Source organism: Stigmatopora argus, chromosome 7 (genome assembly GCF_051989625.1).
Source record: "Stigmatopora argus isolate UIUO_Sarg chromosome 7, RoL_Sarg_1.0, whole genome shotgun sequence".
Classification (NCBI taxonomy): Eukaryota; Metazoa; Chordata; class Actinopteri; order Syngnathiformes; family Syngnathidae; genus Stigmatopora; species Stigmatopora argus.
The window spans coordinates 4,739,070-4,754,506 of record NC_135393.1 but is presented as its reverse complement, the minus strand read 5'-3'; the positions used below and the strand labels follow the sequence as shown (position 1 = coordinate 4,754,506).

The 15,437-nt window shown below is 39.4% G+C and overlaps 1 protein-coding gene across 4 annotated transcripts in view; it reads left to right on the top strand.

Moving 5' to 3' along the window:
• The window catches only part of cnnm2b (cyclin and CBS domain divalent metal cation transport mediator 2b), a 56,744-nt gene that overhangs the window by 13,437 nt on the left and 27,870 nt on the right, over positions 1-15,437 (top strand). The window contains exon 2 of one of the 4 annotated variants that reach the window (XM_077605599.1): positions 3,569-3,665. The exons of 2 other annotated variants lie outside the window; for them this stretch is intronic. In XM_077605599.1, coding sequence (XP_077461725.1) covers positions 3,569-3,606 — 38 coding nt within the window. In that variant the 3' untranslated portion in view covers positions 3,607-3,665. Of the gene's footprint in view, positions 1-2,448; positions 2,542-3,568; positions 3,666-15,437 lie in introns of those variants that run through there. One more of the 4 variants, XM_077605600.1, reaches the window with a different exon arrangement.

Sequence of the window (15,437 nt, the reverse complement as noted above, 5' to 3'; positions counted from 1 at the left end):
GTGAAACTTGCAAAGATATTACCTTCACTTTCACACAAATTTGTATATTATGTAATATTTGTTTGTTACAAGTAATCATAAAGTGGGGTTGGTTCTGTGTTGGGAGCTACCTACACGGGTATATTAGGTATTACTCAATGTTTGTTCATCCCGCATTTTAACTTCCCTATAAATCTAGAAAAAAAAATTGCCTTAAAAACTTCATGAAATTCGAATGCATTATCCCTGTCTCCAACTTGGTATAGAAAATAAGGCCTCTGTGTAGAACACTCAGAGAAGCACAGTTGCTTGCTAGTTCAGCAAGTCCCATCCCCCTCCTTCCACATTCCCTCTCTCCCTCTTCTCTCCATATTGTCCTTTTGCCTATTTCCCCCAGTGTTATAAATTACAAACGGCACAAACCTCCAGGCCTAATGCCCTGCCATGGATGGCTTCCAAGCCGGACTTTCTGGAGAGCCAAGAGGCTGGCTTCATTGATAACAGCGGGCACAGTGTCTGTCTCTCCACTTGTTGGCAGGGAAAAAAGCCTGAGACAGGCTCCCTGAAGCCCAAAGACACCACCGGTGTCTACTTTTTTTTGGTCTAATTTTGTCTTCAATGAGAGTTTAACCATAATTCACTCCTGCAACATAATACACAGGTACCTTGCCTCATGAGTTAATTAAATCTGTCATCAAGTTCTTTTGCATAATTTACCCTTATATCAAATATTTTTTCCTGTTTGACTGGATTGAAATGCCATTAAACCATTGCAGACTAGCCAAAAATCAACAAATGTTTGTTAATAAAGAGATTATTAGTGCATTGCTAGAAAAACAAATATATAATTCGCAAGGTATTTAGTTGTCGCCACACAGGGTGTCCCCTGCCTGGTGCCTATAGTTAGCTGGGATAGGCTCCAGCACATCCCGCGACCTTCGAGGGCATAGCGGTACGGAAAATGAATGAATGAACTCCATTCTTGTGGTTGTTTAGAAGACATTTATCTTTGATTTCAACAGGCTTACTTTAAACCCTTGCTGTACTGTGGCTAATGTAGAAGGTTGTTTTATATTTTGCATTTCAAGGCTGTAAATCGGGGCGCTCACATTTTTTTGCTCCAAGATCTACTTTTCAATGAACCAACCTCCCGCAATCTACTTTGTTGTTAGGGTTAGAATTCAGGGGTGGGCAATCCGGTCCTGGAGCGCCGCTGCGGGTGCAGCTTTTTGTTCCAGATACATTTTGACCTAATGCGGTTGTGCTAAACGTAAACACCTGACTGCAATCCACTGATTGCACTTCTAACATACGACATTTGTGGAAAGGTATCACACATGACTTACTGTGGGGTTGTTCAAACTTTTTTGCTCCAAGGAGTTAACCTTCCATGATCGATCTTTTTTACAAGCCACTGACAAAGCTCAGCAATTAAGTAATGATATACCTCGCATTAGACTCTATCAACATGTATGGGAGTTGCAAAGAACCGGGGTGAAAATCCACTCTCGATTCATGCTAAAGCCTACTGCGGACATGCCAAATTCATAAGAGCCTAGCTAAGGAAATTGACAGAGGGTAGCGATCAAAATGTTATTGTCATATGATCTACCAATAGCACCTTGGCGATCTATCTCTAGTTCCTTGGCGATCTACCTGATAAACCGGTAGATCGCGATCTACCAGTAGTTCCTAATCTACCGGTAGATCGCGATCTAACAGTAGTTCCTGATCTACCGGTAGATCGCGATCTAACAATAGTTTCTGATCTACTGGTACATCGCGATCTACCAGTAGTTCCTTGGCGATCTACGTAATGTGAACCCCTGCTGTAAATCCATTTTTATTTGACTGGGAGCAGCGTCATCCTAAATTTCTAATGCTAAGCTAACCTGGCTCTCTGTTGGCAAATCTTTGTTGACCGACCGAGATGGGATTTTGTTGACTGACTGCTTAAAAGTTGAATTCAATGCATACCCATTGACTATTTTTCTATTCCGCCATAGACCCTCAACAAAAGGTTTTGAGACACTTTTTCATCCTACTACAATGAGTGTCTCTAAACTTTTGACCAATGGTAAACATATTATTGGCTGTGTACCGGTACACTTCAAGCTATTATTTTGGTGAATAATTATTTCTGACATGAACTTGGTAAAGGAAAGTTTTGTATTGTTAATAGGCAACAATAACTTTGGTAATCTCAGTCTCTGTTAATCTATTTGCTGTTGCCAACTCCTGAAAATCAACTTGTAAAGGAGACACTTTAGCTGTGTGTTTGGTGCGCCACTTTGCATAATGCATTGTGTGTGAAAACCAGAGACTCGTGCTATTACAGGCCATGTTCTTTTTTAAATTATTAAATGCAGTGCATCATACTATCAGCTTTAGTTTATTGTTGACAAGAAAATTGGTCTCTGTGAGTCCATTATGTGCGGCCAATGAATTAATGCTCCATTTGGACTACAGCCTGAGAGAGGAGAGCTTGATGGCTCCAGGATGGTGAGATGTCGTTCAGTGTGAAGAGTTGGTCGTCCGATGCCTGAAGGGACAGTAGTTTATATTCCGGCTCCAACAGCCTGTTGTCAAATTGTCCTTGAACAAGGCCGTAAACGGAAATTGACCCTGCAACTGCCATGCTTCTTGACTTATTGGCACAGTTCCTTCCTGAAACTTAGCTCATAATATTCATGTCTTTTATGCATTCAAGCGCAAAGAAGTAGGCCATGATGTATGGATTAGAACCTACTCAATGTGGTGTGATAACTTAACAATGTCAATAATTTTTATGAAAAATATATTCACCTTCCACAACAAAATACTTATATTCATTTATCTTTTTCATTCACAAATCGTGATAGATTAACTCATCTTCTTCTAGATCAGGGATGGGCAAACCGGTCCTCGAGGGCCGCTGTGGGTGCAAGTTTTTGTTCCGGTATAGCAGAGACAGTTTAACCAATGAGATTTCTGCAGAAAACAAGAAGGACGTGACAGGGTGGATTACATCCACTGATTGCAGTTGTAGGACACCAAATTGGTGAAAAGGTGTCCTCTTCATGGGTTGGAACAAAAACCCGCACCCACTGCGGCCCCTTGTGGAATAGTTTGCCGACCCCTGTTCTAGATGGAAGAAGGTACCCATTCAAATCAGGATGTTTTTGCAATTTGTATTTTGCAATAATTATAAAATATTTTCCATGTGAAATGTGTATCTTGGCTACAAAAAAAGGTGGGGAAACATTTGTTTAAATTATACCGTATGGTTGGAATCTATCATAGCCTGGTCATCCTGAAACAGGGATTCCTCCACACTTTGATCCCTTTACAAGGTTGATTGATCCCAAAGATGTTTATTTATTTGAATTTCCTTACAAGTTGGAGGGAGGGGTGTGTTAAATCAGTTGCATTCATTTCTGATATTATTTTTTTCTCTCATTAAATGATCCATTCAATCATGTGTTTGTTTCTTTGCTATTTTAATGTTAGCTGTCTAGGCATCCCATGGTAATTAGGGATATATGAAGAAACTTGACTTGATTTGAGTGAAAATCACATGTTCGAACAGCAGTCAATCTGTGTCTTTCAGGGCTGACTTTTTTAAAGCAATGGCTTCATTCCAAGTGAGTTTCCATTCAGTGCAAGTCGTCAGGGCAAGGTAAAGACTAAATTATCCTCTGTTGTTATGTGCCATAAGGTATGTCAAAATATATGTAATAAAATTTTGTTTAAATATCAAAAACAAAAATAGAATAATATATAACTGTATTGAATAAACTGACATACAATATACAGTAATATTTGTACGACATACTGTCTGTAGTATGTACATGTGTTGAGAGTGTGTGGGGGTGTATGTGTGTGCGTGAAAAAGGTCAATGTCAGTGTCCAATCAGCCTACCATGCATGTTTTTTGAATGTGGGAGCAAACATTCAGGCCTGGGGAGACCATGCAAACTCCACACAGATGGACGTGACATGAATTTGAACCCAGGACGTTACATATTCAAGGAAAAATGCAATATTAGTACAGATTTTTTCAAAAGATACAAACTTGATTCCATTGAACAAGAAAACCATGAAGAACCAAGAACAATGAAAAAGGCATACATGATTTGCTTTATTAAACCACAAATTACGATGAAACGGGCCAGACCAGGCTTTGAATTTGATGCCATTGCTCAACAAGTTTACACCCGGGGATTGACTTGTAAAATATGTGGAGTCCCTGATTAAAGCCAGTGTTGTTTTGGGTTAGGGTTTGTTGTGGTGACGTAGGAGCTCTTAATCAGTTTAGTTGTACCGTTCTTTGATTTAGCACACAAAACCTGTTTTTAAAAAAAGTAGATTTTGCTGCTGTTACAATTTTTCTCATTACTTAAGATTTGTAAGACTTTACCCGAGGAAGCCATTTAAATCCAATTCTTGACTTTACCTCTAAATTAAAAAAATGTACAAATATATTTGGAAGATAGACAGAGAAATGATCTCATTTTTTTCTTTGCGTAAGAGCATTACTAGCTCTTTTAAAGGTTATACAGACGCTCCCCTACTTACGAACGAGTTAGGTTCCGAGCGATTGTTCATAAGTTGAATTTGTTTGTAAGTTGATTCAGTGCTATATTTTGTATTATAATTTATGTTTAAGGCCTATATAAGTATATTGAAGGTTTATATAAGTGCATTTGTATGTTTAAGGCTTGTATAAATAACACACATTGGTTTGTACTAAAAAGACATTTAATAAAATGGAGAGAATATGTACAGTACTGTATAGAGAGAGAGCTTTATGTATTAGAAACTGGCCGAAAGAAGCGATCTAACGACGATTGCACAGTTTTCTTCTTTTTTTCATCATAAATGATGCGGTAGCACTGTATGGCCTCATTCAATTGATTTGCAAACTTTGTGCAACGTTCAATATTTGGGTCCTGCTGCTCGATCTTTCTGTTTATAAATGGTACTGACGGTCGAACGATTCAAGTTGTATGCCCGTGCAACGCTCACCACTCTCACGCGCATCAAGCTTCGTTATTATTGCCACTCGTTTCAAATGAAATGGCTTGCCTCTTCCTTGCACCTCCCTCACTAGAAGCCTTTCGCTTTTCACCAACCATATTGAATAATCGCTGCACGAGATATTTCATGATAAAAATGAAAAAGGTTCTTTGCGCACTGGAGATACGTCACACACCTACGCAACTTACGTACTGCAACGAACTGGGCAGAGGAAGGTGGATGCTGGGTGAGCTGAGCTCTCACAGCGCCAGGCGTCTGTATTAGCGGCGGAAAGAAGCACTACTCGGAAAAAGGCGCGCAATACAAAATCGAACTTACCAACATTTTTCGACATAAACGCAATTTGCAGACATGTTCGTATGTACAGTTGTTCGTAAGTCGAATGTTCGTAAGTAGGGGAGTGTCTGTAATTGTTTTCTTGGACCATAAGTTTTCCAATTGACATTGGTGGGGAAAAACTTATGCTGACAAGATGGGATGATCTGCATGGATGCCCAATACACATTAGATCTGACTGTCACACAGCAAAGAGTGTGGGTGACAGGCCAACGGGCGTTAATGCAGTTCCTGGAAGTTTAATGTAAGATATGCTGACTCACTATTTGCAATTGCTTGTTAGTGTTGCATTGGTTTGGTGTGAGTAATGAAAAATGTCGAGTCATGTTAAGACATCAGCTCTACAGTTGTTTGAGCGTATCAGCCCACACCCTGTTTCTGTTATCTTCTCTGTGCTTAAACTTATCTCCTTGAAATTGGTCTCCCTCTTTCTTAACCTGCTCCTGAAGTTGTTTTCCAGATCTATCATTTAACCTCCGTGACAGTCACTAATGTTTAAACATCCCCTTCAAAATCTATTTCTGTTCTACTTTTTCTTGCTCAAGATTGGTCAAAATGAGTATTTGACCTGGTTGAAATATGATATATGCAGTGTGTCAACTTAAAATCATTGTCAGAAAATATCTTAAAAGAAGTGGATTTGAAATAATTTTTGGGAATTACATTACATTTTGCAAGTAACGTGTAGTTGAATCGTATTTTAATTGAAATTGAATTCGAATTCATAGCTTTATTGTCATTTTACGAATAAAAATGTTACAATCGTGGACGGAGGGCCCCGAAGCAACTCTGACGGTGACGATATATCTTTATTGGAACTTGGTGAGCCTGGGCGAAGGTCTCAGAGGTGTGGATCAGACAAGTCGGTGAATGTAGCGTGGAGGTCCAGAGCCGTGAGGTCCCTTAGAGAATCTGAGGCGAAGTTAGAGGCCAGGGCGTAACAATGGTCCTAGTGCAAAAACAAAAGGTCGGAGATCTGGCAACAAGAACAAGAAGTAACGCGAGAAGGCACTGACAGTAATATGATAGAGACGATCCAGCAACGTGGTCAAGTTCTGGCTGGCTAAAGTCGGTCAGTGATGGTGATTGCAAGCACCTGTCACTGCTCCACCCGTTTGGTGCTGGAACTGTGATTGGGTGACAGGCGCATCCATCCATCTGGCTAGCCCTGGGAATGACAAAAAATGCATTGGTTTCATAAATTGGATATTTAGAGCATTTGTAGATTTGTAGTATTTTATATGTAAATTCTCCAATTCGTTCCATGGTCCTCCAAAAAACTGCCAACTACACCCTTTAAAAATTATCAGTGTCCCAATTTCGCATGAAATATGTGAGAAACACACAAATGAGAGAAAATGATGAGAAAATTATTTATGAACATATTTAAATGGCTACGATTAGCTGGCCACCAATTCAGGGTGTGCCCCGCCTGGTGCCCATAGTTACCTGGGATAGGCTCCTGTTAGACAGCCAATGGTAGGCCAGCGGAGTGTAGGTAGTTTATTTACACTTTGGAGGATTTCGTAACTTAGATCTTGTTTATGTAGTATATTGGAAGAGTAATTTGCATATCAAAAGATTTCGAAACCTGAAAAATGCATATGTAGAAGCATTCGTAAGTAGAGGTACCACTGTATAGATTACCACTCACATTCATCATTATCAGTATGTAAATTGGTGAGGACTTATTTTAAATTTAACTTGGAATGAGTCTAGCCTTAGTTATTTAAACTATTTAGCAGTTGCTTACAACACCCGTGTAGTAAAGCAGCACCTGACCACATGCTCATTCATTTTCTCCCACTGGTTTCCCATTGATGCTTGTGCTTATGACTGAGGCTCTCAGGAATCTCCACCCAGGGGACATTTCAACAACAAATGCAACCAGCAAGCCAGCTACGACAGCAAGCCGCTTCACTGAATGAATAACAATGTTTTGCTAGCATTGTGTGTGCGCCTATGTGGAGTATGGGTGCGAACATGTGTATCCAGTCACAGCTGAAAGACCTTGTGACTAAGGCCTCTTAATAAACAGTCATAAAATAATAATAAAAAAGTACAAAATCTAGATGTTATTCTTAAAAATAGCAAAATTATTTTTCAATTGAACAAGAAAATTTTGCTTGACAAGACTTCACAAAATAAAATAGAAAAATATCTACCGTAAATGAACCCAAACATACCTTAGAATTAGTGTTACAATTCATCATTGGTACGGTTATCCCTAAAATGTGTGGATAATCTAAAATAATATAAAAACTGCGAAGTAGGATCACCTCTATTATTAGTACCATACTACATGTTTTCACGCCTATACAAAAATACAAGTACATAAGTACAATTATCAAGAAGTGTGTTTATTAAATACTGCAGTTATAAGCATATGAAAAGACTGTAATGTATTAATATCTAAATATAATCTCTCTGTAAAAAAATAAATACTTTAAATACTGTTCTCACAGTGAGAGCATTATCTTCTCCCTACAGTCCAAGCCCCAGACCGATAGGGCAATCTCTATCTTTACGATGATTTAATTTTTTTCCCTAATGGTTACCACTCGCTTGGTGTCCTTGGAAAAAGATATCGTTACCGTTTTCCGAATGTTTGCACGGTAGATTCATTTATGCGGTAATGGCGTGCTACATGGGCATACATATTGCCCGCCTTCAACATATCTAGCAACTTCGTTTTTTCTGTCACTGTCATCATGTTTCGTTTTTTTCTTGGTCTTGTTGGTTGTCTTAGATGGCGCAGGATGCTTAGGAGGCATTTTCCACGCCGATTCAAAATTCAAACAATGCTGGAAGAGGCTCGGCGTAGTCTTTCTGTGTGCGATGCGAAATGTAATCCAAAGAAAATAGGAAATGGCAAGACGATGTCCTTCTCGGCTGTTTGTATTATTTGTCCTGTCATTCGTCTATTGTGGTATTTCACTTCTTCACTGAGTACCACCCATTTCAGCGCCATAGAAGAAACAGTGCTCTGACTTCCGCCATTTGGTTATTTTTCATCTCCTGTCTTCCGCTTCTGAGTTTCAGCGTGGATTTTGACATTTTTATAAACATTTTTATATTGAATATAAAAAAAATGCGATGTACTAAAGCTGCGAAGTGGTGAAGGATCACAGTATAGCTTTTCGGCTCATTGTTATAGAACAACAGGTAGTGTACAAATTGTAGAAACATTTAAAATTAGGGCAGTTGCCTAAAAAAATAAAAAAAACTATAGTTTTCTTGGTGTTTTTTCAGCTTCATGCTGGATTGTCGTACCAATTACTATACGGTCTCCTCAATTCTTTTACCTGCTCCTTTCCGTTCTCCGGTATGCTTCCATCTATCTATCATCTATCCTATCTATTTTCTTAATTTCATTAACTTCTGTGGACTTCTGTACTAGTAATAGGCACACACTCCTCTGTACTACACGATTCCACCTAGATGGTGTCTGGCATCTTCTTGAGTCATTCAAATTCCTGATAAAGTGAAATTGACCACAAATGCTGAACTTAGAATGCTTGCTGTAGCCTGTTGTCGTTTGGAATTTTGTGGATAATGTAGACCGGACATGGCTGCAATAATCGAAAAATCACGAAGTAGGATCACCAGTAGAAACGCCATAACAAAAGACAATGCCGCCGATAGTCATTTATTTCAAAATAGAGAAAAGATAAACAGATAAAACACTAAACAAAATGTATTTTGACGTCTATGAATGAAATTCAAGAAATAAAGAAAAACGTATCATGCATAAAACGTGAAAAAACTTGCTTACTTGTGCCTGTCATTGCTCTGACTGGCCAGACGCCAGTAGCCTTGATACATGTGTTCGTAGTGTTTACCATGTCAGCACATCCCAATAGTTGTTAAGGCTGATTGAAGGTCTTGTGGTCGATCATTAACGGACACACTTCCTGGTTGTACTGCTCACGTGACTTCCTTTTTTAATTTGTCTACGTGCAGGCAACACCCTTTTGGAACGCAGAAAGAAAATGATTGTACATTTGTGATTATGAAATTAAACAAAATTCGGCTTTGATTTTTTTCTTTTATTTCTTGTTCGAAAGTGACAACTATTGCAGTAATATGAACCATCGAATGAATCAAGATATTTCAACATTAGAAGCAATATGGCTGCCACAACATCTTAAACTTCTGGTAAGAAAATTGTAATTTCTGTCATTAAAAAGCATCAGGTTCTCGTCAAGATAGACTTTTCTTTTTTCAAATTGAATAATTTGATATTTTGTATTTAAAAAGACAGGCATATTAACTTCCTTATGATATTGACCCAAATAATGTGCAATCCAGCAGACGATCCTTTGGATTCATACAGTATCTCAGAAATACTACGTGCGATTATTTTTTAATTAGCTTTTCCCTTCAAGATAACACATTTTTCCTCACTATTAAAACCATAAATTTGGAGGTAAAAACTGTGAACCAGGGGGCGTCTTATACGAGAGAAATTGTAAAATTCAATGATTTTATGGCGATATTAAGGGTATGGAGCGCACAAAATAAAATACAACCTAAATTGTAAAAAAAAAACACATCAGAATTTGTTCTGTGCCAATTTGCAACGCCACAAAGAGAGTGGCAGCCTGATAAACGAGAACAAATGGTAATTACAGATAAAACTACGACTAACACTGTGTCCAGCCAATGATATGATGTTGATCACGTCACGAGTGTTTACTTCCACGGCATGAGTAAATGTTACTGACATTGATTGGCTGCGTTAGTTACGCGTTATGCCTGTGTTTTGCAGGTTAGCATATCGCTAACGGTTCGTTGGAGCGGCTGCCAACCCTTTTTCATGGCGAAAGGACCAGGCTGTGGCAGCGCCACTCAACAAGCCAAAGTAAAAAAAAAAAGAAATGTGGTTCTTTTAAGATGGAATGGCTATCGGAGAATGTGCAAATAGAAGAACACGCAGTGAAATTGGGTGAGAAAGGTCTCCACTACAAAACATGCAGCGAAGCTAAATATGTAAGCGAGTTTTCCAATGGAAAACTATTACATATCAATGGAAGCTTGACTATCTCAAGTGACACATTCAGCAGAAAAGTCATTTGAATGAGAATGAGAATGAGAAGTGAGAAGGACAGATGTGAAAAATAAGGTAAAATATAAAAAAATCAGATTTGTGCATATTCTAGTGGCATTTATAAAGATGTTTTAGTCATTAAATTTTATTATGACTAGCCCATTTTGGGGTAGTAGACTTGCACCCTGGTGTGTGCGAGCATTCATGATGTTGCTCCCACTGGTCCTCAGTGTGCTCAGGGAGGTTGTCTGTATGCAAGATTGAGTGATGAAAAATTAGAGGAAACATTGATTGGGAGCTTTAGTCCAACTCTTCGTCAGATTCCAGAGGCATTGGATCATTGATGGAATCTTCAGGAGACGCCGTAGAGGCAGCAGTAGGAGCTTTTACCAGAGGTTTTTGGCGCACAAGATGGTGATGGGAGTTGTGAGCGCTGTTTTTTTGACACTGTCAAGACGATTGCCAAATTCAATGGCTCCGACCGACCGACCATGTTGTCATCAATCTCCTGGAACCGTTGTTCCCGAATTCCACGAGGTCCTTATCAGTTGCGGGGCAGGGGGATTTGAGTGCCTCTCGACCAATGTGTTCGACGTCCTCGTCATGCCAGCTTCACGGCCGTATCTACAGAGTAAATCCCTCATAATGTTGGTTCATTCCTAGTGGTTACCACTTGTTTGGTTGTCGTTAGAAAAGGATATTGTTGGCGTTTTCCGAATGTTCGCTTCTTCTTTCTTGGTTTAACGCACTGTAGATTAATGTATGCCGCTGTTGCGTGCTACGCCTTTAACATATGTAGCAATGTCACTTTTTCAGTCACGTTTTTTCTTGGGCTCATTGGATGCCTTAAATGGCCCATGACACTTAGGAGGCATTTTCTACGGCGACTCAAAATCCAAACAAAGCTGGAATAGGCTCGACGTAGACTTTCTCCACAGGTGATGTGCGCGATGGAAAAACCGCGATGTACTGAAGACGCAAATGTTTTTCATCCCGCTTTCACTGTGGTTTTTTTACCCTGTGCTTATTCCCCTTTTTAGAAGGAACAGCTAGTGTGCCTCCGTGTGAAGTCATGTGGCTATCTGAAAATCAAACAAGGGAGGAACCACGTTCCCATTAACCGATACAGTCCAATTTATCAACACTGCTGCATCTAAGCACTCACATACTCATATTCTCTTCATGCAACAAATACGGCGCACTGAGTAAACTGAGCTCCAGTAGCACCGAGCCCCTCTTCAGGAGGGGGTCAAGGTATTGTGGTTTCCATTCCCCTGGTGCCGCCGCCTGGGCGCAGCCGAGGCCCCCACTGGCCAACTCCTGGCCCGTAGCCGAGACTGAGAAGCCACTCCGCTGCTGGCCGTGGCGGTCCATTTTTGGCCTCCACCAGTGCAATTTGTAGCACACTTGTGTTCGAATTGGTATGTCGGTCAGGCCATTACTTTCATGCATTTTCTTAAGATTCCTCAAGCTTTGCTACTTTGAAAAGGCTCTCACACCATGTTTTCATCCAAACTATAGTACGAATGTTTCAATCTCGCCTTGCCACTTGAAATTGAATATTTATATGCAGTGGTACATCTACTTATGAATGCTTCTACATACGAAATATTCAGGTGACGAAAAGCTTTAATTTCCAAGATACGGAAAACTGTCCAAGTTTCAAAACATCAGGCAAACATGAACACACAACTTACCAACTGGAAATAAAGTTACAAGCACTCAGAAAACCTCAAGATACCACCCCGTGCCGAACGAGGGTCAAAGACGCATGAAGCAGGAACTCAGCGCCAGCCAGAGCTGATCAGCTATGGATCTGGAGAAGATTTAAAAGTGCAGGCAAAGGTGCTTTTGGTCAGACAGTCACACTAACTCCAATGGTGGCCAAATCCCCATTTCTGGCCCATGTAAAAAAAGAAGTAAATATTGGATTACTTTAACGAAGTTGCTGACAGTAGCCTAAATCGAACTCAGCCATTGTCTCGAATTGTCATTAATATTTTATTTCAATGTTTTTGCTTGTATTGAGTAGTGGTGAAAAGTCACTATAAAATAATACACTTACAAAATATTACTCACTAGCACTACAAGAACAACAGCGTTGGAGTCAAAATGGTAATTCATATTTATATTTGTTTTTTTAGATGATTATCATTTGAAGCATCTCACATATTCCGAACAGACATAACGACGAATTATAAAGCAGAAATCAATCCTGATAATGCTTCGTGATTGGGCCGTGGTGGCAATGCACATGCTCAGTAGCGACAACACATGCTCAGTAGCGACAACACATGCTCAGTAGCGACAACACATGCTCAGTAGACTCGTTAGAACACCGGCTGTGGCGTCCAAGCGTCCGCCTGGAGTGTGCCGTTTTTGGGTCACGCTGGCTCCCTAGCACAAGCTGGCTCCCTCTTCTACAGCGCACTATAACCTTCCGGCATCATGGAATCACAGCTTCTTGCTAGCGAATAGTAGGACAGAGGGGTATTGGGGAATACCCAATGGTAAAGCAACTCTAGCACAGAATACCGGATACAGGGATGGGGATGTTTGATTTCGTTAGATGTTTCCTAACTTGGGCAGTTTTTCGTATCTTGGAACAAAAGTTTTCACATCAGAGCTTTTCGTAACCGGAATGTTTGTCTGTTGAAGCATTCGTACATAGAGGTACCATTGTATATTCAAAAATATACATCGATGGATGGATGGATGGATGGATATGAATGGATAGATGAATATGGAGAGATAGTTGGATATGGATAGATAGATGACTATGGCGGGATAGTTGGTCCAAATGGCTGGAAGCATTCTTTTCACAGGATGTGACATGAGAAATTACAATATATGCAATGCTTTCCCATCAACCTTACATCGCTCTATATTTGCTTGTGCTCAAATATTTGGAAATATAGATGGGGAGGGAGTAATGATTGATACCGACCCCTCATACCCAACCCCATCTCCTCATGCCTTATCTGCCTATTTATAGGGTAAAATTACGCTATGGAAAAACATGACAAAGCTGCATTCCATAAATACACTGGGAATGGTGGAAAAGAGCAAACGGTTTAGTCTCTGAAGGCCCGAGTAACGGTTCTCAGGCTTGAATTTGGAGTATGGATAGATAGCTACATAGGTGCGTCTTTGTTCCATTTGAATCATTGTAATACAATATTTAAAGACATTTGTTATGTGAAAACATTCTGAGTGCAAAGAAAAACTGCTACGCCCAATTTTGTTAAACTGCAATTGTATGTAAGTTTGAGCTGACAATATTCATAAGGCCTGAACCATAAAAAATACAAATTCCCTTTATTAAAGGTGGTAAAGAGGTTTTTGTCAGTTCAACCACGGGACTGATCCCATGATATTTGTCTGCTATGTGAAGGCTCATATCAGGGATACATCAGGTAGATATATCAGGGTAAATACCGTATTTTCACACGTATAGGACGCAGCAACCTAAAGGGTGCTGGGTGTATTTTGGCCCAGGCATCGACAATTGATTCCAAATCATCACGTAACTCGTGCGACGCTGCCTTCCCGTCTTTGTATGGAGGGTTAAAAGCGCTACTACCACACGGAAGTCAACTGCCTTGCCACTCGTTTGTGATATTTTGACGCCGTTTTATATGTCTCGGCATTTGTCTTTTTTCCATATCTTTCGTGTATAACAATATCTACGAGCACGGAACGATTAATTCAGACGAGTTTTTCCTAAGACCAGGAAACGCACAAAGCGCATGCGCGGGCAAAAAGAGGGCTTTCTGGGTAATGAAGTATACTCGTGCACACAACACCCATAGGCAATGGCAACCTTTCTCAGAATAAAACTTCATTACCCACAATCAATACGTGGGTAAGCTCAACTATTGTATTTCCTTTTATTCTTTCTAAGGAAAGAAGCTCCCGCGATCGTTCTTTAAAGACTATTTCTCGTTGGCAAGTGGCCGTGCGTTATCCTATTGTGAGGACATTTGTGTGCATCATTTTGGGAATATTTTGAAGGCAATACAACAGCAAACAGTCCATCGATAGCGAACGTGAGGGTGGAGGCGTGGCAAACCGCCAACCCGGAAAACGAAGGTAACAAAAGATTACAACAAAATTAGAATTCAGTTTTGTGTAAAGTTACATTAAACGTGTGTTTGAGTGTCTGTAAATATTAATCCAAGTTAATTTAAATTTGTTTGTTCCGTTTACGAGTGCGTTGTCGTGGGAAAAAAAACGAACTACCCCCCCACGCCACCAAACGTCTCTGTCTCCCGTCGGCGAAATCTGCCCAATTTTAGTTAGATTAAACACATCTTATTACCATTAAACCACTAGTTATGTGTTACTTTGTTAATAGATGGCGAATTAGAAGAAATAAAACATTTTTTCCAATCCAATATCCTGTTTTCGGTGTTTTTTCAGAGGGCTGGAACGAATTAATTTGTTTTCCATTCATTTCAATGGAAAACGTCCGCCCGAGTTACGAGAATCTCGTCATACGAGCTCAGTTCCGGAACGGATTAAGCTCGTATCTCGAAGTACCACTGTATGTATATATATATATATATATATATATATATATATATATATATATATATATATATATATATATATATACATATATATATATATACATATATATATACATATATATATATACATACATATACACATACACACATATACACATATACACATATACACATATACACATATACACATATACACATATACACATATACACATATACACATATACACATATACACATATACACATATACACATATACACTTATACACATATACACATATACACATATACACGTATACACGTATACACGTATACACGTATACACATACACGTATACACGTATACACGTATACACGTATACACGTATACACGTATACACGTATACACGTATACACGTATACACGTATACACGTATACACGTATACACGTATACACGTATACACGTATACACGTATACACGTATACACGTATACACGTATACACGTATACACGTATACACGTATACACGTATACACGTATACA